Here is a 27,815-nt window from a genome sequence, read left to right as displayed (position 1 = left end):
TAGAGCTTTGTAATTCTTCATCTCTAGAAAAGATTAGGTGATCCTGCTCAGCAGGGGGTTGGATGAGATGATCTTCAGAGGTCCCTTCCAACCTCGGCTATTCTGTGATTCTGTGATTACCTTGAATTACCTAGAAATTCCTCTGGATTTTTGAAAGTGTAACTTCATTAAGTGTTATTTGCGACATAAGGTTTGAATAGCTGCATGGAAGCCCTTTACAGTGCATTTCCATTTCAAAAAATACATGTTTTGCCTTCACTTGCTGTTAATACAATAATTGGTCCATAAAATTGGGTAATCTCGGACATTATATTCAGCATGTTTTGACAACCGTGCATATTTGTGTTTTCAAAATAGTGAAAGTTCTTTATGTGTCTGCTACTCTTTGGCCTTCAAGTGTAATAAAGTGTAATAAAGTGGATATGCCTATAAAAGTTGTATTTGGGAATTAGTTGGCTATTTTCCTATTTTTTTAACTACTGTGTACTTACAGCCTTTAGACTTCCAAAACCCAAACCTACTATTTCAAATTATTTTTCTGTTTGTTTTCACAGGTGAATAGGCAGCATTTTGAAGGGATACTAGGGAGTTTAAAGTTGAATATTTGAACTTTTTCCCTAGAAAGAAAAGGGAAGAATAAATCAAATAGCCTGAGTTACGGAGTAACTCTGTTGAGGAGCAGCTTTGCTTCCAGTTGTAGTGATTTCTGCATGGCAGACGTGTTAGAAGTTGAACGTGACAAGTTATGTATTTAAGTATTGCATTGTCTGTGGAGGCACTGTGCCAGTAAGCTTACCGATAGAAGGTATGTTTTACTCAAGGAAATTTTACTGTTTGTCAGCAAAAGTTGATGCTTTTGTCAGCAGGAAGAAAAATTCCACATAGCTTCAAGAAACTTGTGCCTACAGAAGGAGAGGTTTGTGATGTTGGTTTTTTTCAATTGGAATGCGCATGGCTTTCCAGCTAGTCGAAGGACACATTTTAAATATATATGATATTAACAACATATTCAGTCAGTCATAGTTTCACATCGCTCTATTATCCCATTTTGTGCTACTAAACTGATTGTCTTTCAGGAAGTTTCTCAACTATTGGAAGTTGTTACTAACTCTTATGTATTTCTAGGTTAAAGCTGTAGTTCTTATATGTTATTTCTGAAAACACCTCTTAAACTATTTTCCCAGCAGCTCCTGAAAGGCATGCACACACAGTATTTGCAGTTCACCTTCCTGTAGGTTTGCCCACTGTGACAGACTTAGGTGGTAATGTAAAGAATGTAGTGAAAGTGACACTGGTGAGAGGAGCTGTTTGAGTCTGCATGTTAATTCGTGTATAAGAAAGCATTAAGTCTCTGGCTGAAGCTAACAAAGTAACAGGATTATGGTGTGTCTCTTCTTAATGACCCACTGTCCCATTTAGGTTCAGTCTAACTATAATGATCCAAATGTGCTAAAACTTTTCACATTTAATTTGTGGACAAGCAAACTTCTGTTCCAAAAACACAAGGTGAACAAGTTGCTGATGTTTCTGTAAATGTAATTAGAAAACATAGGTATCATCTACTTTTGCTTCCTAAATACAGAGCCTTTGAAGAAAGACGGAAGCAAAAAGAAGAAAAAGAACAAAGACTTAGAGAACAAGTTCTGCAACAGAGGAGAATTAAGCTTCAGGAAGCAACTGAGAGGTTCCAGCGTGCTCATCTGCCTGATTCTCAGCACAAACAAATAGGTTTGTAAATTAAAATTTAACCATTATTCACAATACAAGTGGTTTTTTATGCTAATAAAATGTAATTAAGGCAAAACAGAGCAATTAACTTCACTTAAATTAATTGAATTAATTAGTTTAAGCAAAACATAACTGACAGGAAGCACAGGTCTGATTCTTATGACAAAATTGGGTAGAAGGAATGAAATAACAACGTTGTTTTTTTCTAAATACTGTATTGTGAAATATTTCATTATATTCCAATCACAACATGTAATTAGCTCCCAGGGATATTGTGTTTCCCTTTTTTTCCCCCACTTTTGTCACTGCAGTGTCCTCTTTGCTTATAATACTGTGATTTCAAAGTTGTGTGTAAGATGTTACAAGGCCATTGAAAGTTACTGGGATAGTGTAATGATCCGCTATGTGAAGCCCTGAATATGAAATATTCAAGAAGATGCATTTTGTTTATCATTAAGTAAAGGCAGTCCTAGTGTATATTAATGTATTACATAACTTTTGCTGAATTAGTCAGCTTTTTAAGCAGTTCTTTCACTGCTGGGAAGTAATGATCACAGCAACGCAGTTCCTGCTTTCTGAGTTGGAATCAGGGCAGATTGGCAGGAGTTCTTAACAACTTCAGCCAAGTCTGACTTCCAGTCAACTTTCCAGTGTTGAAACTCTGAAGATGTGGTATATTACTTAGAAATTCTTCAACAGATTTACTCTTCCAACTGCAATTGCGCCAGCTGTGAGGTAATGTCTCTGACTTCAAGATCAAATGTCAGATTAAAATAACAAAATAGAACGGTACTGTTTTAGGGCTTCTTCATAGCCCTACTGACAACCCAGACTATGTAGCAATGATAATGAATCATAACTTTTTTCTTGGTTTTCCTTAATAGCAATTCTGTCTCTGCCACTTTCTATCCTACATTTGCTTATTTGTAAGAAGCAACACCTTGTGCCTGTCTGGACTCTTTCTTTCTCCACTGATTCAATTCCTAAGTCACAATTTGGCCTCTATAAAACACCTGCAAGTCATAACTTTGGCTTAGTGCATGGACATAATAATCATGATGTGAAAACAAAGTTAGTGCTGGATTTTTTAACCACCCACTTTTTCAACAGTGCAGTCGAAAAACAAATAGAAAAACTGTTGACTAAATGTATTGCAATAAACACTTAAATAGGCTGGGTTTTGTTTCAGAGGCACTCGAGATGTTTCAGCATGCCTAACAATGCTGAACCACTTGTTTTTTTTTTGTTTTTTTTTGTTTGTTTGTTCTTTTTTTTGTAACAGTCTGGATTTGGGCTCTCCAAACTTAAGAATCTTAACCAAAACATGTATGGTAAAATATTCCAATTTAAAAATATTTTTTTCTGTTGTGTTTTTTACACCAATAGCTCTAGTCCAGACAAAAGCAGCTTTTCAGCTAGAAGAAGCTCTTGAACAAATTAAAGGATCCGTTTTAACATCAGGATTGTACTTGCCCAGCAGAAACAAAACGACCTTCAGGTAAGCATTTTTGTTTATTCTGGTGATCAAAAGAAGTAAATTACTTGGTGTATTCAATAAACAGCAGATGATTACTCTCTCAGAAATTGCAGGGCATCTTTCTGTGGCAAAGAAAGCACTTCTGTGAAATGTTCCAATGAAAATATTATGAAACATCCTTAAGTTGTTTGCATCCAGTAGGTACAACAGCAGAGGAGATGATACAAACCTTTTCCCTTCAGGGGAATTCTGGGAATAGTCAGGGTGAACCTGGTCTCCGTTCAGTTGTGCCTGACTCAGACTGCCATGGTTACCAAGCCATCTGCTGCTCTATGAAGTATAAAGTGCTCTGTCAAGATACTTTCTTATTCTCATCCAGATTTTTCTCTTTTGATAGTCAAGGATAGTGTAGCTTGCATATTCATCCCATGATCTTATCTTCTTTCCAGCTGTTGTTCCTTTCAATTTCTCATCCTTTATACGTATCTTGAGCATCTTGATAACAATTTCCTCTGTAATTTCTTTGTATATCACATACAAGTTGAATTCCATACTCTTCACTCTACCCGAGCACTTTCTCTAAGATGCATTGCCTTATCACAGAACATTTCTACATGTATAGTTTATCTGCTGTATTTGATACTCTTTCCTGACTATCACCTTTCCAACCACACTTTTCTTCAACCGTTCAGTTCAGTGTTTTATTTTTCTGGTTGCTGCTGTTGTTATTACTATCATTATAATTATTTTGCATGTGCTATAAATTGTGCAGATGTTCAGAACAGAGATAATGTCTGTGTCCAGTGGACTGCAGCCATTAAAGAAGAAGAACAACAAAAGCTACCTGCCAAATACAAGTTGAAATTATGGTAAAAACATGTAGATGTTTCTGAATGCTACAGAAACACCTGATCCTTTGTCTCATTTCACTCATAGGCTTGGTTTAGGACAGCAGCTCTGTGTCTTTCCCCTACTATCATCATTTGTTTCTTTATTTCCCAACCTTCTACAAACTTCTTCTTGTGCTTCAAGGGCTCACAGTTCTCTCTCAGAACATCTTCAAACCACTCACTCTTTGCTTAATTTCTTACAGGATTACATTGCTGTCTCTATATAATATAAAATATCATTTTTAAATTCACTATCTTGTAAGAACTGTAGTGGATTCTTTCCTTGATTTTCATTTCTGTAACTTGATTGCTTATAGAAATTAAATTTATTTGTTTGTATGGAACAGGCAGCACAGAGAAGTTGTGGATGCTCCAACCCTGGAGGTGTTCAAGGCCAGGCTGGATGGAGCTTTGAGCAACATGGTCTGGTGGGAGGTGTCCCTGCCCATGGCAGGGGGTTGGAATTAAACGATCTTTAAGGTCCCTTCCAACCCAAACCATTCTACGATATTTCTTTACAGTCTCTCATCCCCTAGTAACCAAATTCAAGAGAGAGCTAGAGAATCTCAAACATAATTTTACTTCTCCAGTTTTGAAAATGGAAACTATGCAAGGAAGAAATTATTCAAAGTGACCCCAGCATGAAAAACACTTTAAAGTTATGTCCACATTGACCTATTTGGATTAGCAGGTCACAAGCCAGTCAGTACTGGTAAGACAGCACATGAATATATTGGAACCTGCCACAGAATGTGCTGCCTCTTCTCCAGCTGGTAACTGGGAGACTTGGGTAGTAGCCATATGAGGTGGGTGAAGGAGGATGTGGACAATATGGATACAGAAATAACAGAGAAAGAATTAAGTTATTGCCATAAAGGTTTCTTTATAGGGGCAAGGTGTGCAAATTATTATGAAATAAAGCTTTGCTTATTCTAATGCTAGCAGAATTTATCTTTCTTCCTTGTGACAGAAAATACAGTAAGTGTTTTTGTCTGCATCTCACACAACACCTTACCCACTGTAAGCACTGCAACTTAAACTGAACAAATGCTATGCAGCACAGATTACTTCAGTCTACTGCAGAAGATGTTAGCACTGGGCAGATCCTGTTAGTTTTTGACTGGGAGCCATAGTTCTCTCCCTGCGTGGGTCACAAAAGTAACATTTATGTATATTCAGACTTGGTTCCAAAAATTGTGCAACATTCTCTTAGAGGTCAAATAGATTTCTTCCAAAACTGTAAAGCAAAGCAAGTTTTGATACAGAAAAGGTTTCTGAGAAAGTAACCATTCACCAGTTGTGAGATGTAAACCTTTAAATATGTCTGACAGTCCCCAAAATTTTGGGACAGCAAAAAACTTACTCAGACGAGGCAGTAGATCCCTTTCTATGTTTCTGTCTCTTCTTACACTTCTGTAAGCATTTAAACCAATATGTACATATATATATATATATATATCATCATTATAATTTACCCTCCCTCAGCAACAGAATGCATAGAATTCATCAAAAGTCCTCTTCTAAAGAAAAAAATGAATACCGTATTAAGCATTCAAGACAAATATGGCTGCAAAACCAACTGTATGTAGGTGAATTTTATAAAGTTCTAGAATTCTTGAAGTCTATGTTGAAATAGTTGTAGAAAAATAAATAAATTATGCAATGACGTAATATTACTTTCTCTTGGAGAAAGGCAAAAAATTCTGGAACACCTAATAAGTGAGAGATTGTATTCTCTGCTGTAGTAGAGCTACTTGCTTCAAGTAAGCTTTAATTAAATGGTGAAGCAAAGATTTTGGACAACTAGCTGGCTTACAGACATTGGAATGTGTGCACATGAGGTGCAGAAATTGTGTAGTGTTCCTTTGTTCATGATATATTTCCATTTTTGTGTTTAAAAACAGTTCACAGAATGATAGAATCTTATCATATCCCAAGAATATCCCAAGTTGGAAGGGACCCACCGTCATGGAGTCCAACTCCTGGCTCCACACAGGACTACCAAAAAATTAAACTGTATGTCTGATAGCATTGTCCAAACACTTCTTGAACTCCAGCAGGCTCAATACCATGACCACTTGCCTGGGAGTTGTATTTGATTATGTTGTATTTGATTGTTCAGTTTGGGGAGAGAAACTAAACAATATGACAAATCAAAAATATTCCCTGAAAAAAGGTGGAATGTACAAATTTTCATAAATGTAAATGATCTAAACATTCAAATACATATAAAGAAACTTTACCAAAAAAAAGAAAAAAAAGATTTGTGTCCACTGCATATCAGTCTGGTCCACAACAACAAGGTCTTTAAAAGACAATAGGTACAAGTCTTTGGTTGACAAGGATATCTCTTGTTCAAAAGAATACAGAATGCAGTTTTCAGAGTTCTAAAAATAAATTTGAGAAGTTGTTCTCCCTTTATGCTCTCAGCCGTCTCATCAGAAATAAGAAATTCCTTTTCAGACTTTGCCAAACATTTATCTCTGACCGGGTCAGTAAAATTAAGACAACCTTTTGGGAGAGTTATATAAAATCTTCTCACAAATATCAAAATAATGATATTCTTGATGACATTAAAGTTTCTATTTTCCATTGTCCTAAAATTATAAATATTATAATAAATACAGAAAAGGTATCACTAAACTATTTATCCCTTTGACACAGATGAGCTAAAAAGAAAATAGATTAATTTCAATAGAAAGTATAATTTTAGATACAAAACGAGTATGGAAAAGATAAAGGCTCTATAGAGGGAACTTTTAAGTTCAAGAAATGGAGTGAAATGAAGGAAAGGGATTATTGAGTTTCTGTACATGTATTAGACATATGGTAACCATCTCCAGAAAGAAGCAACACATGTTTTGTCCTAAAGGTCTGTGTAAGTATGGTGTGACTCTACAGTGTTCATCTTTGCTCAGTAGGAATGTTAAGGTAGATAGCTTTTTGTGGCATGAAATAGTTAAATAGTTCTGTCTTGTTGTAAGTTCCTAGACTGCGTATTGCCCATATCTAAAATGAACCATCACATTCACTGATAATGGAGAAGGGGAAATTGTGAGTGGTGGATCAATTTCCAATTTAAGAGAGAGAGAGAGAGAGAGATGGAATTATGATTTTCATGTTTATTTGCACATAGACTAAAAGTTCACTTTTGCCACAAATGTAGCTAAAGACCTTCACACACTTTAGCAATATTTAAGGGGTCACGTTGATGCTGCTTAGGAGCTATGCATGGGAAATGCATCCTGAGAGTGTTGGAAAACATTTGCACATTGAATGGACAATACGATTTGGTTTCTTACTCAAAATCCAGGGTTTTCTGAGACAAAATATCATTTCGTATCTTGGACCTGTTCATCCTGGTAAAATAAAGGCTGGATCTCTCCTTTATGGTAAAGGTATATTTGTTTTACAAATAACTTGACTGAAACCTTATACTGATAATCTGCTTCCAAGTTCTCTTCTCCTTTTATCACCATTTGTAATCATTGTGGAGTAGAGTGAATATTCGATCCTAAAATAACAAGACATGAGTTTGGCTTTCTAATCATTCAAAACGCAGATCCGGTTGATCGATTTCTGTATATGCCCCTTTGGGTATGCCAGACTAAGGGTATTTATGGCCCTTGAACCAGGTTGGAGCCAACAGACAGGATCAGTGTCCATCACTAGAGAATTCTACCTAAGCAGTCAAGCAACCAAGTCAAGCAGTCAAGCACAGCTGGCAGCCTGGTACCAGTTATACTTCCAAACGGCTAGAGCTTGGTTGGCCTGTGAGTTGGTGGGTTTGAGGGCTTGGTTGGTTTTTTTTTGGTTGGTTGGTTGTTGTTTTTTTGCCTTTTTAATACCTTTCTTATTGGTTAAAGCTACTTGTTTCTTGTTTTTGTCATCCTTGATATCTACCTATTTCTCGCTTCTTGTTTTTCACACATTGGTTCCTATTCCTAGTGATCTTACCCAGCCTAGTTCCAGGTCTCTTTCTTCCTGAACATATCTTGTTACAGACTCCCTACCTTCCCAGTCTCTGATTGCTCATTTTTCTTGTCATTTGGCTTCCCATGCTTCCTGGCCTCTTTAATTCCTGGGTGTCTGCCAGCCCCATGTTTCTGGATAATTCCTAACCTGTGGAAACCTGTGTTTTCCTCAATCTTCATTTGGGGTCACCTTGACTACAGTGCACAGCTACAATAGCAACTCTGAAGATTTTTTTTCAGGTAGAAAATATAAATTCTTTAATGTCCCACAATACTGACATTACAGGTCATCACTGGAAGCAACATCTAGAAACAACAAGGCCTTCGCACTGTCTGAAGTAAGGGAATATCTGACAGAAGCAGTATATAGTCATCCTCTATATAAGGCAGCCTTATGGAAAAAAATAAAGGTCATTTTCCTTCTTAAAAAAAAAAAATCCACGTTCCCGTCCTGTAAATGACCAAACTGTTGGCTGACATTTTCTGGAATAATCCAGCCTGAGGCAGTCACCCAACAACCCAGTCAGAAAACTCTGACAATTTATAAATAACAGAAGAGAAGGTTTAAAATGGAAAGTGTTGGAGAGTTTTAATGCTAGACAGTACAAATAACACCACCTGTAGTTACATGGAGTTTAGCTTTCCTTCACATGCCAGGCATTTATTGGTGATGTATACTTTTGGAAAGGAACATGTTTGAAAGTGTATCATTGATGCATAGAAGCCAAAATAATAAGTTATTTGCTTGCATCAAGAGCCACAGATGACACTTCATCCACATCAGCATCTAGAAACGGTTATTCCCATCAGGAGCAGATTTCGGCAATGGTTGGCTGCGATAACACAATGCAGGAGAGCAGTACAAGCATGGATAGTAACCAACTTCTATTCCAGAAAAATCTGAAAGAAATGCAGCAACTCCTAGAAAAACAGCATCTCAGCAACTTAGAGGTACGATATTTTCATGTGATTCATTAAATGATGCTTTTTAAATGTAATTCTTGAAAATGATGTTCTTGAATATGATAAAATGAAAGACTGTTAAGCACACCTTACCAATTAGACAACACCTAGACACACTGCACTTTGCCTTACTAATAGATTATTTATAGTTAGACTATACATATTTTCAATAAGAAATCAGAAATCTTTAAAAATGCTTGTAAGGATATTTTCACAGAAACTTCAGACATAGTTATATTGTCTTTCTTTCTCTGAACCTAAGATTTGTGTGCCAGAATTCTTGGCTCTGGAGTAGCTAGGCATTAGTCTATCACAGGAGTCTTGTGCTAGCTCCAAAGTTAAACTGGCAGCTTCCAATAATGCACTTAAGTTTCTGCTTTGCTGATTGCTACAGCTCAGCACAAAATGTTATAGCAATTTAATTATGGTGGGTTAAATGTTGAGTTTGTTTTTGTTTTCCCTAATGTGTGGTGATTTCTTGGGCATTGACTTCAAGTATCTAGAGATTCTATGTCCTTTTTTGTCATCTTTGGAATAGACGCAAGTGTTATGGTAACAAGCCCAGAGTACTCCTTAACTCCATGCCTAAATTAATTTTTGGACCCCAAATCAGTTTCAAAAGGCACCTTAGAAACACAGTGAAAATCGTGAAGAACTGAGGTCCAAAGTGATTTCCTTAAACTGCACCTTTAAGTCTGATTTTAGGTCAGTCAATGTATGATTTTGGAAATGTCTTTAATATCGGTTTTTTGCAAACAAAAGGACATGATTTTGGTCTCACTCATATTTCTAGAATACTAACTACGGGACTCATGATGTCTGAAATGACCTTGACACAATCAAGCATCCTTGCTTTTATTCTGGTAATGGTTAGAGGTTTGGGGTCATTGATGGACAAGGATTTGTCCAAGAACTTTTCCTTTAAAAAAAAAAAAAAAAAGCAAGGACTTTTCCTTTTAATACATCCTTATGGATAACTTTTGAAGGCCTGTGTGCTGTTCAGATATATCTGGAGTTCTCTGATATAAATGTTTCCAGGCACATTCATCTCGGTCTTTGTACCCACTTTGTTCTGGTGGGGATTCATGAGAATCTTGAGAAGCTGATGGCTAGTAGAGAAAATCTCACTCAACTGGAGTAAATTTCAAAAAGGTTGAGGAGACAGAAGGAACATTTTTACTGGCAAGCTTGTTGATTAATGTTCATTCTTTATATGATAATCAGCTTTAGATGCTGCATATAATATAGGAATTTACAAATTAATGTGTTTACAAATTAATGTTTTTTGAAAATGCTTTGGTCCTATTAAGATTATCCCAGAATATATTTTTCTGCTACCACTAGGGGTTGCTCATCTTCTTCCCTCTGATAAATAGTTTAAAATTATAACTATTTATACTTGAAGCATTTGACTTTCTTTCTTGAAATGTCATGCTTTGGACTCTGATTAGAAAAATAATCAAAAAAGCTATTGTCATTGTTCTAAAGCCTGAGTTTGGAAGCTTAATTCTTGGATTGAGCTGGTGTATATGTGTGCTGTGACTTTCTGTGATGTGAAGCAGTATTTATAATACTCTTACTAATGTTACTGACATGAATAGTCTTGAGTAGTCTTGTTGCTGTCTGTTGTCCAAAGTCATTTCAACAGCACTTGCCTTTCTGAAATGAACGTCAAAGTATTTCACTGTGCACATGCTTTGCAATCTAACAACCATTGAGGTCCTTTAACCTCTCTTTGTTTCTGTTTTTACAGGCCTAGCAGGATTATAAAGATTCCTAAAATTCTTTTCTTTCCTACAGGGCAATAAAGTTCTATGTAGACCTTACCCATAGATTTGGTGTGTTCCCTGCTTTCCAACCTTAAAGATTTGTATAGTTTCAGCAGTAAACCAAGGTTTTTAGTGACCCTTTTACCATTCTCCAAAATTATTGTGCTTCAGATATTGAGAGCAATAGATTTTGTTTTGTGCAACAGTTGCATCTGAGTCAGTACATCAAATTATTATTTGTTGTATGCCCATAAATAAACTCCACTTCGAAGAAATTAATGTTGTTAACTTCATTCTCAATCAGAGGGATTTTTTTTTTGCACAGTTCTTTCCTGCTTGTATTGCAGGCATAAATAAAATCTTTAAGGTGGAGCTGATAGCAATGTCTTTAGCCAAAGCTGCATGCAGCTTTTGACCAAAAGACATTACCCGCAATTGCGTAACATTTTGCCAAATGTTATGTGTTGAAATTTTCTATTTTTGGCACCTGCCTGGAGCTGAATAATGAAAATTCCTACTAAAATGGCTCAACTATGTCAAGGAATAATATTATTCATATAACTTTTGTCTTTTTCTTTCCATCACATCGTCAACTCGGTGCCCATATGAAACTGTTTTGGTCAGTACAATACTTTTATGCTCTTCCAGAAAAACACATTAGGGTTGAATTAAATTGTTTGATTGACTTCACATTTTATCTCTATTGTTTCATTTTTTTTTAACAAAATACTTGGAAGGAAGAGCGAATTCACAGACAAAATAGCTATAGATTACAACGTGGAGATTGTGTTTTCCTCTTCCCTCCTCTACATGACCATGATTAGATTATTCAAGTGGTATCTGTGAAATCCAAATTTAAATCCTTTTTCTGATTGAAACAGGAATTTTACTTTTGCTGTCCTTTTGTTTTAAAGCATATTGTGCATCCCTCAAAGTACTCATTATTGTCATTTCTGTGGTTCCCCTTGCCATAAAATACTTCACTATTTATTGAAGCAGGGACACAGGTATCACTTCTTAGAAACTGCAACCCAAGCCGAGAGGTCAGAGGGTTTTTCTTGTATTATCTCTAATACAATAATACTTTATATCCTATTATAGAGTGTGTGATTATATATGCTATGTATAGGGCTAAGTAGGTATCTGGGAAATACTGAAGAATATTTCTTAACTGATGTTACACTGAGTGAAAGCAGCAGATGCTGCGAACGCGTAGCTATGGACGTTGCCTTACTTGCATGAATGAGCGGCCAGTATGACTGTTAGCTGTTTGTGTTACTGGGCTTCTGAGTTTGGACTGTGGGTACGAAATGGAAATGTGTCAGGTATCTTGCAGAAAACCTGAGTTCATTTTCAAGTGCGTTTGTATTATGACTGGAATGAGTTAAACAAAGGTTCCTTTAGCAGAATGTATTGTATTATTCTGACTCTTCAGAGGCATAGATGAGACCAGCATGGAAAAAATGAGTGCCAGTCTATGGGATCTCTCCCAGGAGTGAAGAAATTTTAGAACGGTCAGGGCTAGTTATTGGGAAAACAGATTTCTAAGGGGAGGGGTAAAATAAAATGGGATTTGAATTGAATTCAGATTTGATTTTGAGAAGACCATGCAAAGACTGGAAATAGGTTTCTGTGGTCACCTTAAACCAAAAAATTCTGGTCATCTTTGACTTTTAACTGTGAATGTTAACATCTCTTATGTTGATCACTTGAGTTTTGTGACAAACTCAAGTGATTTCCTTACTGGTTTTCCTTTTAGCAAGATCAGGGAGCCTCAGCTTTTGTTGGCTTTCAACCAGTATTGCAACATACCACTATCATCCACATTATTTCACTAATCCAAAGCAACTTCACAGTTGCTATAAGGGTTACTAATCACATTGAAATTTATCTCCAGACTAACTTATTTTGCTTATTTTAATAGTCAGACTTTTTTTGGTTATGTATGCCTCAGAGTAGTCTTTTTTAAAGTAAATTAGCATTTTATTCCAAGACTGTGCTGTAGAAAATGACATTACAAAGTTTGTATCTGACAATCTGGATGTTCATTTATTTGAAGAGCACTTTGCCTCCATTCAAAGCCCTGCTTTAACAGAAGATCATATAGAATTGAAGCTGAAACAGCATTTTCAGTACAAAAGATTTTGTTTCACAGGTAGATGAATATGTTAATAAGACTTAGCTTGTGAAAACATAAGAATTGTTACACATACAAAGGTCACAAAGCATAGAAAAAGAGAAATTGAGAACTGTCATCTAATATATACCTGTTACTCCTTTACAAGCATATACTTTTTCATAAGAACTGCCATACATATTGCCATGCTTCTATTTTTGTTTTTATATTCATATACATACATCCATATATATATGTATGTATATATCAAATATATATACAGCTATGCACTAGATTATTTCTCCATTTCTTCAGAGCTGTTTTTAAAGTGACTTGTTTTATTGGAACAGAATAAAATGTTCATAAATGCAGCTAAAGGGAAGGAAAAGAGGGAAAAACAACAGTATTTGATCTCTTATTTACTGTGGTTATGGTAATAATAAAATGTTTGCTTGCAGGAAGGGAATGGAAAATAAAAAAGTTTGTGCACGCTGATCTGCCAGGATTTTATATTATGGTAACTTGGTCTTGTCAGAAAGAGTATATACCAATGTCTCAAGGGGAAGTTGTGAAATCTATTGCTTTCTCACCAAGATTAAAGTATCTCTGTCTAGAGTAATTCTGCCCTTTGAAGATGTCAGAGATGTATTTTGTTTTGTTTTGTTTTGTTTTAAGAGATAAACCTCTTTTTGTGAAGTGGAAAGCAAAATAAAATTTAACTATTTTTCTTCACGTATTCCTCTTCTATCCTAGTAGGCTCGTGGTGGCTGGGGAACAGAAACATAGCCACCTCTTTCAATTTTATACAGTATTAATTCTCATCAATCCTCAGCAGCACTTCTGTAGATCTTTGCAGCTTGAGCTTTACTGTGCAGTTAATGCCTGATACTGGCACATCTCATAAGGAAGTGTGGCTCACCAACCGAGAAAGCAAGCGTTAATCCAGACACTCAGAATTCGGACAGGAACAGGAAGAGAACAACTGGGACCCAGGAAACTCACAGATCTTGTAACAGCCAACTTAATTATGCTTTCAAATAGTGGAAAGAAAAGCATATGAATATCAGCTTTACATCCAGTAGGTTTTTAGGGGAAGGTAGATGCATGTTTTTATAAACAATAATTAAAAAAAAAAAAAAGCAGGTAGGAAGTAGGAAACATCTAAGAACTAGAAAAAACAAGAGTGTTGGTAGGAAGTTTTTCTCTGGTCATCCCACATCTCTATAGTTTCTTTGGTGGGTTCGGTGGAATGTTCTGGATCTGTTGTCTAACAGAGGAACCAAAATCCTGCCTCAGTGGCATTTGCTTTCTTGGCCCAAATCATCTGAGAAATCAGCATTGTGTAGTGCCATGAATTGTATGTGTTTTCCAAGCATGCATAGACAACAGTTTGCTAGTTTTCTAATGGACATTCCCATTCCAAAGGTGGTGAACTCAAAACCAGTAGAGATGTGTAGGTACCTCACTGGTTTTGAAAGGTAGCTTTGTGTCTTTATGAACGTTGGTGTCTTTTACTTCACAACAAAAGTGAGAGAGAGCGTTATTTCCATATAACACACAAAGAACTCCTGTAAATAAACCAAAAATCAAAATCAAAATTCTCAAAATTAGCAAATAGTGTGAGAAGAGAGGAGCCTGGGTTTTCAGAACAGGTAATATTTTTACAGTATTTGTCTTCAGAAGAGTGTTCTCATTCATTTCTTGGAACTGTGAACAGTCAGCACTTCTGCAGAAAATGTCAAATACGTATATGGCAGCTCTTTGGTGTAATGGAGTTCCGATAGAGTCTGTTGGCAGAAAATTCATGTGTCAGTTTCTCTTAATATTATACTTATTGCAATGTTATTCTTTCATTTGCCTCATGCAAGGTTTCTTAGGCTTATGTTTTCTCTTTGTTTGAGTGCTTTGCTGAAATGAAATTGCTTAAAACAGCTGTTCTAAGTCTTAAGACATATAAAGGACCTCTTTAACTCCTCAGAAGTATTCCCTCTCCCAAAGTACCAAGTATGTGGACAGGCTGGGTTTAGGCTTCCTGTATTAGGGACATAAGAAAATGAAGGCAACAGGCAATACAATAAATTGTATTTATGTAACAGAAAAGATACACAAATCTAGAAAATAAAGGCATAGTACACTCTGTGAACATTTTTGCTGCCTTATCATCCTATAATATTCTCAGAGTTTAAAACAAATGATTGTGATTTCCAGGTTTATTTCCCTACCACTATTGACCACTAAAGGAATGAATAATTGCTGAGTGCTTTTTGAGGTCTGTATGCATAGTACTCTTTATGTGTTTTTAGAAGAAAATGTGACATTCACTTCAATTACAAAGTACACTAGAAAAGCAAAATAAAACATGTAAATATTTAGTGAGAATGATAAGCAGCCTTCATGTGTGAAATGATTAAATTGCATGCTACAACAAAATAAATGTATGTGAGCTAAATTTGTATGAACTAAGTAAAAGTGATTATGCATTTAAATGAGGACGCCTTCTTCATTTTTAGTTTCAAACTTATTTCTGGACGTTGCCTCAACTGAAATCTTTTGTCCCCATGAGGTTTTGTTGTACAAGGGCAGTAAAATTACATATAATGTGGGATTAAATCTGTTTTCAACCTCTGAACCAAAAATATTTGAATTGTTTTGATTTTAATTTTTAAAAGTTGCAGCTTTTCTTACATTCTACAAAGCAGTTTTAAGCTAACCTGCTATAGAAACAGGTGTTTGGTTTTTTTTATATCAACCATTACGTCTTTTTTTTCCCTATATTTAACCTAGTCATTTTAGAAGTGCATGTTTAGGCATACAGGTGCAGTCTCCAGTTCAGACAAGAAGTAAGCCAGACACCTCTGCTTTCTTGTTACTGATGGTTTGCTTTGATTTGTTTTGCTTTTCCCATTTGAAAATTTCAGAGTTAGTTCTTCAATTTGGCCTGGTACAGAAACCTATGAGCATATGCCTTTTCCTTGTTTGGTTAAGTTCAAGCAAAGGTTAACAATACAATTTAGCCAAACATAAAGGTTAATAAATAACTAACAATGCGTTATTTATTCTTTTCTATTAGAAAGACACCGGTTTGTATAGCTTTAATTTAAAAACGTTCCCTAAAGGGATCTTTCTCTACACTTGGTTCTTTGTTCTTGTATTTAGTTTCTTTATCTCAGATCATAACTATAATAGAAGACTGTACCAACCTCTTAACATTTAGGGCAAGATAATCATAAAAAGTCTTTCAGGACCCACTCAGATTTTTATTTTGCAATTTAAAATATTTGTACAGCTATAAACTATGCAATGTTATGTTTTTTTTTTTGCTAGAATAAACAGTTTTACTACAAAAATATGTTCTTATTCACTAATTTTATGCACACTTTATTAAGTTTTCAAAATGCTAATTCTATTCTAATTTCCAGAGGGACATATAATAACTCACCTAGGTGAACAGATTTTGCCACTTGGAACCTTTCTCTTTTAAAGCCACTAATCAAAAAAATGGCATTGCTTTATGCCTAAGGCAGTTCCCCTTAGTTTTTATCACAATTTTCTCCAATGCATAGTGTAAAATAATTTAGCAGCTCAGTTACATGGAAGTGGATTTAACAGCACAGAGAGAGAAGAATACAGGAATGTGAAAGTAGATAATAGGCATGTTTTCCTTGACATTTATGTGCATTTTCAAATCTTGTACTTAAGAAAATATGTATTTTCAACCATGTCAGGCATCTTAGTGTCTAGATGGAGAAGTATTAGTGAAGAAAATGCCTGCATAGCACATAAAGTCACCCCACTGGCAATTTGAATGGTGCCTGTTTCTCTTATTCATTGCTGCATTATGTTGAGGAGGTTGGGGGAGGGCATGGAATGCCCTATACCCTTACACTTGATCAGTCTGGACAGAGCAAATGATACTTTCCACTTTCTGAAAGATGAGGAGAGGGAGTTAAGGAGTGTGAATATGACAGCTGTTGCGTTTGCCATGACAACATTTAAATCCTCCTTACTTGTGGCGCTTTGTGTGAAAAAAACAAACAATCAAAGATGTTCAGTCTAGTATTATGGAATAATTCAAGTTTGGAGAAGTTTTAACATCAAATCTGCATTTTCATGGATTCTCTTTTGTTTTGTAAACTCCATTGCGTGTTAGAGTACGATAATCATCATGTGTCATAGGGTAATCCAGAAACAATAGTGTTGCTTAGATTCCCCTAGTCTTGGTCCTTTGTTTTTGATATTGTAGAATTGTTATAAGTTTTACAGTTAGACTTGTCGAAGTATGCAGTTCTTTCCTCTGAATTTGATCCCAAAAGCAGATCATTTTCTTTTGCAATTAAACACAGGTAAATTTTGATGTGATGGAAACATTAGTAGTGCTGTGACCCTCAGTCATAAAAACATTGGGCCCAATATTGGTTGTATTTTAGCCTAACCTCTAGTTAAAATGAAAAACTAGTATCAATGAAGAAAAAAAAATGATAAACTTAACAGTCTGGTTTTATGTCTATATTTCAGAATTTTCATCAAGAAGTTGAGAAAACAGACGATTCAGAGAGTTTATCAAGTCTTGACAGTCTTGAGGCTGGGGAACAAAATGGAAATTGCACACCACCAAGTGAATCACCTTTGACTACGCAGTGTGACTGTGCCCAGTATAATCCTGGAAAATCACAGACCAGGAGCAATGATTTGATTTATGCAACTGAAAATACTTCTAAAAACATACACCTAAATAATTGTCAGAGAAATTTAGATTCCCAAAACAGCCACAACAACTTACCTGTTCATGATCTTTTAGGTAAACATAACGTTCTAATTCTTGCTGAACATGTAAACAGTTCAGGAGAGGAATCATCTGTTGCTCACAGATCTGCAAAAAAAGCTGCAGAGTTCTTTACTTCTGGTAATCAAGAAAGCTCTGTAAATAAAGCATTTACTTTTCTGCAAAATATAAAAGAAGAAAGAAGGAATCCATCTTCTGGAACGGGCAGCACATTGACCACTGGTCATCCTGTTTTCAGTCCTAGCAAAGCCTGGGCCAGCCCTGGTTCTATTCCAGGAGAAAGAATTCAGGATCTGATGCGAGAACAGAGCTTTAAAATGACCCCACAAAACAGAAGTAAATCTGTGCAAACCTTCAGTGAACCTATTGCAACATCTGGAATCTTATTTCCTAATCAGAGGTGTTCCACTGGTGTTCCCAGCACAGCTGATACGTTGCCAAAGGACAAAAACATTAGTAAAGATTGTTTTAAAAATACTTTGGGAAAAGTGATTGAAACAAAAGAAGAAAACATTAGATGTGTTGATGACGTTGACCAAGGATCATCTTTATTTCGGGATGCCTCAGTTCTGTGCAATGTTAAGCAACAGAATAACAAGGAGGAAGAAAAGGCGAATGCAGTTGAAACTATGTCACTGGTGTCTGATACAGAGTTCAGTTTTGGCATTCCTGCACAGCACAAAACCCTGAAAAACAATATTTACAACAGAAAAAGAGCAAAACTATTCAGAAGTATCTTAAAGAAGGAATCTAAATATGAACCCAGTCATTTCAAAGCTGTGGTTATGAACCATGGGATCAGTTTTGGAGCTCGATCTGTGTCGTCTATCAGAGACAGTTTGGAACTGGCAAAAATGAAGAAGAAAAGTGCAGAAAATGAAAAAAACAATAGGAAACTAAGATGGTGTGATCAGATTAACAAGATAATAACGGAAAATGATGAGAAACGCTATGAAAAAAATACCAGTGAAATATCTTCTGCACAGCTGCAATGTCTTCAAACTGCAAGTGATGCTCCTTGGACTAATTTAAATATGGTTGTTCACTCTTCAAACACCACATTCACAAGAAATCACCAGGAAAATTCTCATATATCAAAACCAAATGTTAATTCTGGAACGTCAAATAAAGAGTGCGTGTCTCTGAATATGTTTATGTCTACTGGATCCTCTTTTGCTAAAAAAGCTTGGGTGGTATCAAAAGATGAAGAAGGCAAACCCCCAGTATGTAATAACAAATCTAAAATTTACAGAGGTAATCAACACAAAAATAAGCCAAAAATAACCAGAAGACCAAGACCCGTAAGAGCCCAGTCGGGTTTTATGCTGAAGAACAGAAGAGGCACCCCGGTCTATCCACAGTCAGCCACTGAAGCCAACACAATTCCAGCAGCTCGAGGCAGGGTGCTGGTACCTTACCCACCACCTGCACCTACAATGGGAAACACAAGTGGCAAAACCATGGTCAGCCTGGGGTTTCAGCCACAGCCTTCCTCCAGTCTTCAAGCTGCCACTACAAATGGTAATTATTTCAATGAAAGGCATGTTTTGTTATCAGATCAAACTTTAACTAGGAGAACTAGAGCACGCAGAGAGAGCATTACCTGTAATTCTGACTTGGACACACCTTGCTGCAGCACGTCCAGATACGAACCTTTGGCAAAAAAAATACTTGTTCTGTAAATAGTGGTCAGACAAGTGCCTGTCAAGATCATTCAGTAACCTGCACTGAAAGATCTGTTAATGCAGAAAATGGATTACATCTTGATCATATCCCAACAGCTGAAAAAACAAGAAGTACATGGAAAGGACTGCATGCTGCCCTAGCTCCAAAGGACTCTGCTGCTGGTTTAGAGTCATGTGTCTGGGCTTTTGGGGTGGGGGACGTTCATAAGAACATACTTTTAAATTACATCACAAATTTGTTTTTAGTTAAAACCTTCAGCCTTTCTTCAATTCACACAATAGTTGGTTCTAACAAGCTTTCAACATTTGTAATTATCATTTCTATTCTAGTGATGCCCAGAGGCCTCTCAAATGTGGATCCCCATTTTTATAAGCTCTCTACAATATTAAATGAAAAGGAAGTGCTTTCCCTAAGATTATATACCTGACTAATGAGCAGATGTGACAGGTGGTCTAAATAATGATATAAGAGGAAGTAGGTTTATATGAGCAATTTTTACAAGGTAACTGGGAGTCATAGCTTGTTATTCAAGTCACTGCCACCTGGAAGTGAAAGAAATGTAGATCTACCGTGTTTTTAAAATGCTGAGACTGTAAATGCCTAAAATTATTAAGTCTTAGTCTCATTAATACAATTAATACTAAAAAAAAAAAAACAATGAAAAACTTATACTAGACAAATTTGCTGTTCTTCAAAATGTCTGACTTATAAAGAACTTTATAAAGATACAAATTTTTAAATTTTAAGAAATTTCAGGGATTTTTCTTGCAATTTATTAGAAAGTAACCTTAGGAGCAATATGATGCAGAACGTGATTGGTAAGGTAAGAGAAAAGATGTGTAAGAAGTTTTGGGAGAATAAACTTTAATCTCTTGGGGTTTACCTTTCAAAATGTTTCATACTTTTTGATTTAGCTTGTTTCTCCTCTGCAACTCAGCTATATGCTGTACCTTCAGGCAGTGATGGCATCCTTCTGCTGGTAGTTTCTATATTATATGCTGCTTTGCTTTCTCTTGAGGGCTGCAGCTGGAAGCAGAGCTCCTGAAACAACCCCTGCTGCAGGTACACGCAGCACTCCAACCTGCTGACTAAGCTGTGATCAGCCACGCAGCTCAGAGAGATTTTCTAGCAAAATAAGGCATTCCCGTAACCTTAAAAGAAAAAAAAAAAAAAAGAAAAAAAAAACTGTTTCTCGTTTTACCTACAGTAAATACATAGTTTTAACTATGGAAGCAGAGCTGGATGAATATTCTTGGCCTGAAGGAGGTGGAAGAAATGAGAAATTTTATCTGCTTGTCCATTCCAGTTCAAAGGCAAACAGATGAGCTAAAGATATGTGTGACTTAAGTTAGCCTATTTGATTTTACATTGGAAATGAATGAAGTCTGCCATTACCATGCGTGGCCTCCAGCAGAGGTACTTGCCTGTTGATACCCTTATTTGCATATCAGATCAGTGAACAAGCCCCAGTGTCACAGAGCTGCAGCTCTTTTAGAGGAAGAGCTGAGCAACCTCTTTTTAAAATTGGGGTGGGTGGCCCTGTCTTCTTTATTTTAAATACTCTAGATAAGTCTTAATGGCTGGCTAGTATTTGTTCTATTGCCTGCAAATGCATATAGATCACCATGGTCTTTGTCCTGAAGGGCTTGCTAGAGAGACTGAATACTGGGTTGTTCTTGAGTAAATTATCTGCTGTGGCACTATCACAGGGCTCATTAAGGTCTGTGGGAAAATGTGATCTGCAATGTGTGGCCAAATATGTGCTACAGAAAGTGAGAATGAGCCGAATAAACAAAATTGTCGTAAATGAGGACCGTCCTTTAACTGGGGTTCCAGGCTTCCTTTATTTAACTCGGGTTCCAGGCTTGAAATGGTGTATTTTCTGGCTGACACAAGCTATCCTCTGATTGCTGGATATTAGAATTATTTTAACTTCTTTGGTGTTCAGCCAGTAAAATGATTTAAAAATGTGTTTAACATTCAGCCTGAGACAAATTGTGCCTTGTGGGCACAGTAAGGGACCCGGTTTAGTGATAGGATTCAGTAGGTCAGGTTGATGGTTGGACTTGATGATCTTGAAGGTCTTTTCCAGCCTAAATGATTCTGTGATTGTGTGATAAACATGGGACTAATGCACATGCTTAGAGTAAAACAGACATATCTCAGTATCTCATGCCCTTAAATATACTATTGCTTGTTATATTTTGTATTAAATTTCCCAAAGGAGTCTTTCCTAGTCATAGATCTAATCTTGCAAACTGATTCAATTAAACGTTGATGTATCAGTAGAGTAACTTTGGAATTTATTTTTCAGAGAAACGTTATGTGATTACTAATACAACACGGGGTTTCTTCTTTGGTTCTTTTCAAATTTCAATGTAACACAGTCACATTTCTCTTTCTTTTCAGGTGCTATTCAGCATCATGTGTCACATTACAATAATTCACATATAACTAAATGGCAACCTTTTAAAGCTCCTGTATCCTGTATAACTGCTGGTGAGAGCAGCCAGAAGACTATTATCAAGCCTTCTTCTAGGATGAATGAATTGTTTTCTTTCTCTGCAAACAGTAAGAATGCTGCTTTGTTGAATATCACTATAATAACAAGTAAAGAACAAAAATTCTGTTAAAATCACTAAAAGACTCCTTGGCCTAGTCATGAACTTCTACTTGTAAAGCTGTACATTAAATTTACAATTACATAAATAAATAGGTAATTTATATTCCCAAGAAGAATTCAAGTAACTCTATTTACAAATGAGAATATAATGTCACCTTGGATATGTAGATCCTGACTTGCAGGTGAAAATAGTGATTTGCATCTTCAGCTTGTATGCGTGGAAATTTAAATTAGAACTTAATTTTCATTTTGAAACCTGATGGTTTGATTATGAAAATGTACTGTTACACCAGACAAAACTGAGATAAATTTGAAGTACAATGTCTAAGTTAGGCCTCTCTATCTGAGGGAAAATACTATATAGTGCATATAATCCACATCTGGATTTTATAGTCTTATCCTAAGATTAAAGTAAATATGCCTTAGAAGCACCTGTTTCACTGTTCACTGTAGGAAAATAAATCTAGAGAGATCCAATGCAAACATCCATAAGATAGACATTTAAACTTTGACAGAGAAATTTATTCACCATTAATAGTTTTGCTTCTTTATCATGTTTTTACATGTGTTTATTTTATTTTTGTATGCATCTCATTTAAGGTGTTGTTCCTGTTACACGACAAAAACAGATTTTTGACAACTGTGAACATATACACAGAACTTTTTCAGAACAGAGAAGGCAAACTGTGGCATCTAAAAAGACATCTACTCATCATACACAGGTAAATATTTGATACTATTAAAAAAAAAAAGCTTATTTTTCCTCAAAATTGAAAGAATTTCAGGTATATCAAAGATCTGTTCTATGTCACAATTTTGAATCAATGTGCTAAGTCAGCTTGCTGTCACTACTAATGAAAATAATACAATCAACTTCAATACATCTACTGAATTAGTATGCACTAATATTTTTGCACTTGAAACATTTAGTAATATGAAATAATAAATAAAAATGTTCAGAAAGTAATACAGTTACCTTAAATTACACTTAAAATAGTTTTAAAATATTTTGATAGAATTCGTTATATGCTGTCCAGCTGAGTCCTATTCAATCTGCATTTGATCCAGCACAAAGTATGAATAACACCTACAAGTCTGAAGAAGGTATAGTAACACATCTCACTTCAATTTTTTGTTATACATAAAGTAGTGACCTAATGTAGGCACTGTGTGACATCACTTGTGTCTTTTAGCGTCAGTGATTCTAGTTTGTTGTCTAGACCTATTTTTTTTTCACAGAAATGTAAAATACAGCATTATATGTTATGACATTGATGGTTTTATAAATGCATAAGAACAAATAGTCAAGTTTAATTCTGTTCCTGATTGCATTTAGCTGTATGATAGCTGTATGTATCATACAAAACAGTATGATATGGACAGGTATTGGTTTATTATATATTTGCAAGACTAGTAGAACTTGCTCTGGAACAAGTCATCCCCATTGTAAAACACATTAGTGATCTTAATTATATAATTTTATAACATATCATGCTTCTTGACTGCCATCTTTTTGATCTTTTAATGTGAATTTTGTTTCACAGACCCATAGTCACAAAAGCAAGCAGTATATTTAAATGTCATGAGCTCTTCTCGCTTGAGTTTACCCCTGTAATCTCATCAGTTTCAGAAAGCACTGCTCAGTTTCTTATGGCAGAAAAACTAGCAAGTACACCAGCTGCAGAAGATGAAATCCTGGCAGCTATGGAAGGTGTGCAACCAGCAAGACAACCCTTTCTGCTTAACAGGGCTCCGTGTCTAGGCATGAGTGCACTTTCAGTAGAAGAAGAGAAGATTTTCCAGTCTCTTGATCGTCTCAATCAAAGGCTACAAAGTAAGTTTGATAATAAATAGGATCCTACATCAAGTGGTTAAGTAACTTTATATTTTGTTGTCTTGGATTAGTTTGGATTAAAAACATTAATCTCATGATAGAAATCTCTTTTCCTCTTATTTTCTTGTTATTATTCTTTGCTAACTGTAGCAAACAGTAGATCAAAATCATTAAACCTTCTTATAGTCGACAGAATTAATTTAAAATAATGGTGACTTTGCCTTTGTCAAAAGGCAAAAAAAAAAATCAAAATATGATTGGAGGACACCTTCAGAAACTAGTTCAGCCCTTCAGAAACAGCTCAACAGTAGCTGTTGTTTGTAATTGATGTTTCTCAAAATTGTTCTTTAAACAAGTACAAGCCTCACTTAGGAATCTCTTCCGATGCTTATCCATCCAGTTTTTTTTTTCAATTATTTTTTGCAAATAATTACTCTTTATTATATACTTTGTATTTTCGTATATCTAACCTTTTATAATGAAAGGTTTTCATTTTCTTTATTCTAGTCTCTTGGAATGTTCTTCTTCTCTGTGAACTCTTAAGGAAATGCAGTTCTGAGATTGCTGCAGCCAAATCTAAATGTTTATGTGAATATCACTTGCACAAATACTTTTAAAATGTCAGACTTACCTGAGCTTTCTACACCCCGTTCTTTTTCTATGCCAGACCAATTTCTTACCAGCTTTATGCCAGTGTTTCTTAATATGAGCTATCTGATCACAGTTGACATTTTGTTGAAGAATGTTGAGAAAAAGTCCATTCCTGGTATTTTTCTCTCCAGTGGATAAATGCTTTCGTTGGTCATTATATTAGAACTAACATACATGTAGAATTAACTTACTATTTAGTCTCTTGCTATTATATCTTGTGGTTAGTACTTGCTTTGACCTACATGATGGAATTGCCATGCCTGGTGTGGATGTGGTGCTTAGGGGCGTGTTTTAGTGATGGACTTGGTAGTGTTAGGCTGATGGTTGGACATGATCTTAAGGGTCTTTTCCAACCAAAATGATTCTATGATTCTTTGATACCATGATCATGCAGGTCTTTTATAAAAATTCTCAGCAGTTTTACAGTTTCTGCATTTTGTGTGTTCCGTCCTTTCCAAGACAACATTCTCAGACATATGGTTTAATTTTTAGGTAGTCTCCTGTGGAGCCGTGAGTTGGACTTGATGATTCTTATGACCTTATGTCCCTTCCAGCTTGGGATATTCTATCATCCCATGATACAGTATTGGAAATCAATGGGGGACCTTGTGACTTAGTCCATGTGGTCTCTTCATGGCTTTCCATACATTGGAATAACTTGTGCTTGTCATTTTTGCTTTTTATGGAACTTCCAACTCTGCTGTTTTTTCCTTTCTGCTTGGATTTGTTTCATTTGAAATTTTACTTGCCAATTATTCAAGTTTACAGGAGTCTGTTTTCTTGAAGTCCATTGATTTTATTTCACTGTTCTACTTAACTTTCTTAGTGGACTGCATTACTTCATGGTCAGTTTACCAAAGTTTACCCCAATAGTTTGTGTTGCCCAGAATCATACCAGAGCAGGGCTTATTTTATGGCGTTAAACTCCAACACACTATCCATATGTTTCCACATCAAATGATGAATTGCTTGACTTTGAGGAAAAAGGTTTCAGTTTCCTGTAAATTGCAACAGCAGGATAAAAGAACTTTGAAACCTCTTAGAAACTTTCTGCAACTATAGCTTAAAATTCCAGCTCCCATCTAGCTGTGGTTCAGTATTTCCTGACACTGTACCTCATTCCTCTTGCTTCAAGGCAAATGGAAGTAAAGAATTCCTTCTTTTGTAGGAGAGGAGTTTTGGTATGATGTGCTCAGGTCAATAAAGTATGCATTAGGAAAAGAGAAATGCAAGAAAATACAAAAGAAATTGCTGTATAAATAACAGAGAAATTGAAAAAAAAAAAAAAAAGCAAATTCAGGAAAGGAATTGGAAGCAATAAAGCTGAAGTTTGCACAGTGTGAAAAAGAAAACTGAGGAAACTAAGAAAAGAACATAAGGAATATTAAAGTATAGAAGTCAATGGATTACAAATGAAGTGACTGTGCAAATTAAAATAATACATATATATGTGTATTCTAAATTTACCTTGCTTAATTATTTTGGAAATAAAATTGGTCATAGGAAGCTGTGAAATTTTACAGGTAGACATATGACATGGAAATACATGGAAGTATGCACCTCTAAGTTAGTAAGTAAAGTGTTATAAGTAAAGTACTTACATGACACATAAGTACATGGCATTTTAAACCATTTTTATTCACCTTTTTCAGCTTTGTTTTCACATGTTACCAAGTTAAGTGCCTGAAACTGCGTAACTTTGTAGGTTTTGGGTTTTTGTTGTTTGCTTTTTTTTGTAGTTTTTTTGTTGTTGTTATTGTTGGTTTTGTTTGTTCGTTTGTTTAATAAGTTAGTCACTAACCAATCTAAGTCTGGAAGTTTTGTTGCCAGCTTTAGCACCTGACAGACTTTTCTATAGATTTAGATTTCTTTATAGACACAGTAGATTTTTTTTTTCCAGATATCTAGCTGAATTTTTTAAAATACAGAGGTGTCATATACTTCAACAGATATCAGTAGAGGAAAAAAGAACAGTTCTATTAAACTACATTTCCACAATCTTCATGAAGTTTTGTGCTGAATATTTGATTGTGAATCATATTTCTATTCCAGTATTTGGTTTAAATAATATTTATCATATACTTTGATTCTACTTTTAGATGTTCAAGAAGCCATTACCAGAAACCCATCTGCCTCAGGTGTTTTACAGATAATCACTCCTTTAGTAAGTATATTAAATAAGTTCAGCTTTATTCCTATTCAGCTATATTTACTATAAACTGGCCTAGTTTCCTACAAAGTGGCTTATTTTATAGGAAAAATATAGTTGAAAATATTTACATCAATCTGTTTAAATGGCTTGCCAGACTTTCAGCATTCTATTTATGTAAAAAGTAATACATTAATGAACTTTGTATTACTGTAATCAGGCTTTGAGAGTTTATACCCGACTGCCTTATCCTCTGGCTTCAGTTCCCTTTTGAAATCTGAAGACACCTGCAAAGTCCAAGAAGTTTCAAGAACTTTTAAGGAATAATAATGTAGCAGGGTCCATTTGAACTATATATAACTCATAATTAATTTGTATTTCATAATAATTTTGAGAGGAGAGGGAGAATGATGTGTGGTAGTGCATAAAATAATTGGTAATACAATTAATTGTTACTTGGACTTGCAGATGTAAGTGATAGGTATTACCTTTCTTCAGGAAGTGTTTATGTTTTGGCTCATGTATTCTAGTTCTTGTCAGTTTGAAATAAAATAATCATGATACCTGCCATATAAAGAACTGAATAGGGAAATAAGTGCACAATGTGCAAAATTTACATTTCAAATGATCAGTTTGTAATTCAGAAGTAAGTATTTATGTTCCTGTAATATCAATCTCCTCCTTTAATGTATATTTGTTAGGAAACGTATATTTGCATATTTTGAAGCTAATGTATATTAATGTTTATTGACTTAGGAAAAAAATACAGCCAGATGACTGTATACTTCATATACTTTATGTACTTACCTTCACATACTTCATATACTTGACTGGATAAAAACTAGATTTTATAAGCTCTCTAACAAAAATGTTACAGAAAATACTTTTTATTCAGAAGGCTTTTGCCACTTACTGAGTTTGAAACTAGAAGAAAAAAAAAAAAAAGAACATTTTTGAGGCCCCTAAATTCAACATGGTTGCCTAGTTTTGAAGTGGGACTGTGTAAAGCACCATGTTATCTCTGTTCTTGTGGGCCTTAATATGTGAGACTTGGAACCTCAGCTTCATTTCCTCAGCCTCCTATCTTAAGAATTTAATTCCTAATGGACAACTTTAAAAATATGTTATTTTTCAGCAATTAGTGTAACAATAAAGTTACCTTTTTTGGGTCT

General features: G+C 35.3%; 1 protein-coding gene across 1 annotated transcript; it reads left to right on the top strand.

Annotated features, from left to right (window-relative positions):
- The first annotated feature begins 3,125 nt into the window (after positions 1-3,125).
- Positions 3,126-26,917, top strand: CEP126 (centrosomal protein 126). Its single transcript, XM_035542809.2, is given in 10 exon segments — positions 3,126-3,226; positions 8,825-9,020; positions 17,433-19,367; positions 19,370-19,547; positions 21,796-21,957; positions 22,610-22,731; positions 23,026-23,113; positions 23,634-23,843; positions 26,594-26,658; positions 26,864-26,917. Coding segments are annotated over 9 exon segments (2,940 nt in total). The 5' UTR covers positions 3,126-3,226; positions 8,825-8,894.
- The last annotated feature ends 898 nt before the right edge of the window (positions 26,918-27,815 follow it).

This window comes from Cygnus atratus, chromosome 1, assembly GCF_013377495.2.
Source record: "Cygnus atratus isolate AKBS03 ecotype Queensland, Australia chromosome 1, CAtr_DNAZoo_HiC_assembly, whole genome shotgun sequence".
NCBI classification, from domain to species: Eukaryota; Metazoa; Chordata; class Aves; order Anseriformes; family Anatidae; genus Cygnus; species Cygnus atratus.
Note: the sequence above shows the minus strand (reverse complement) of the source record. Positions and strands in the feature narration are given on the sequence as shown.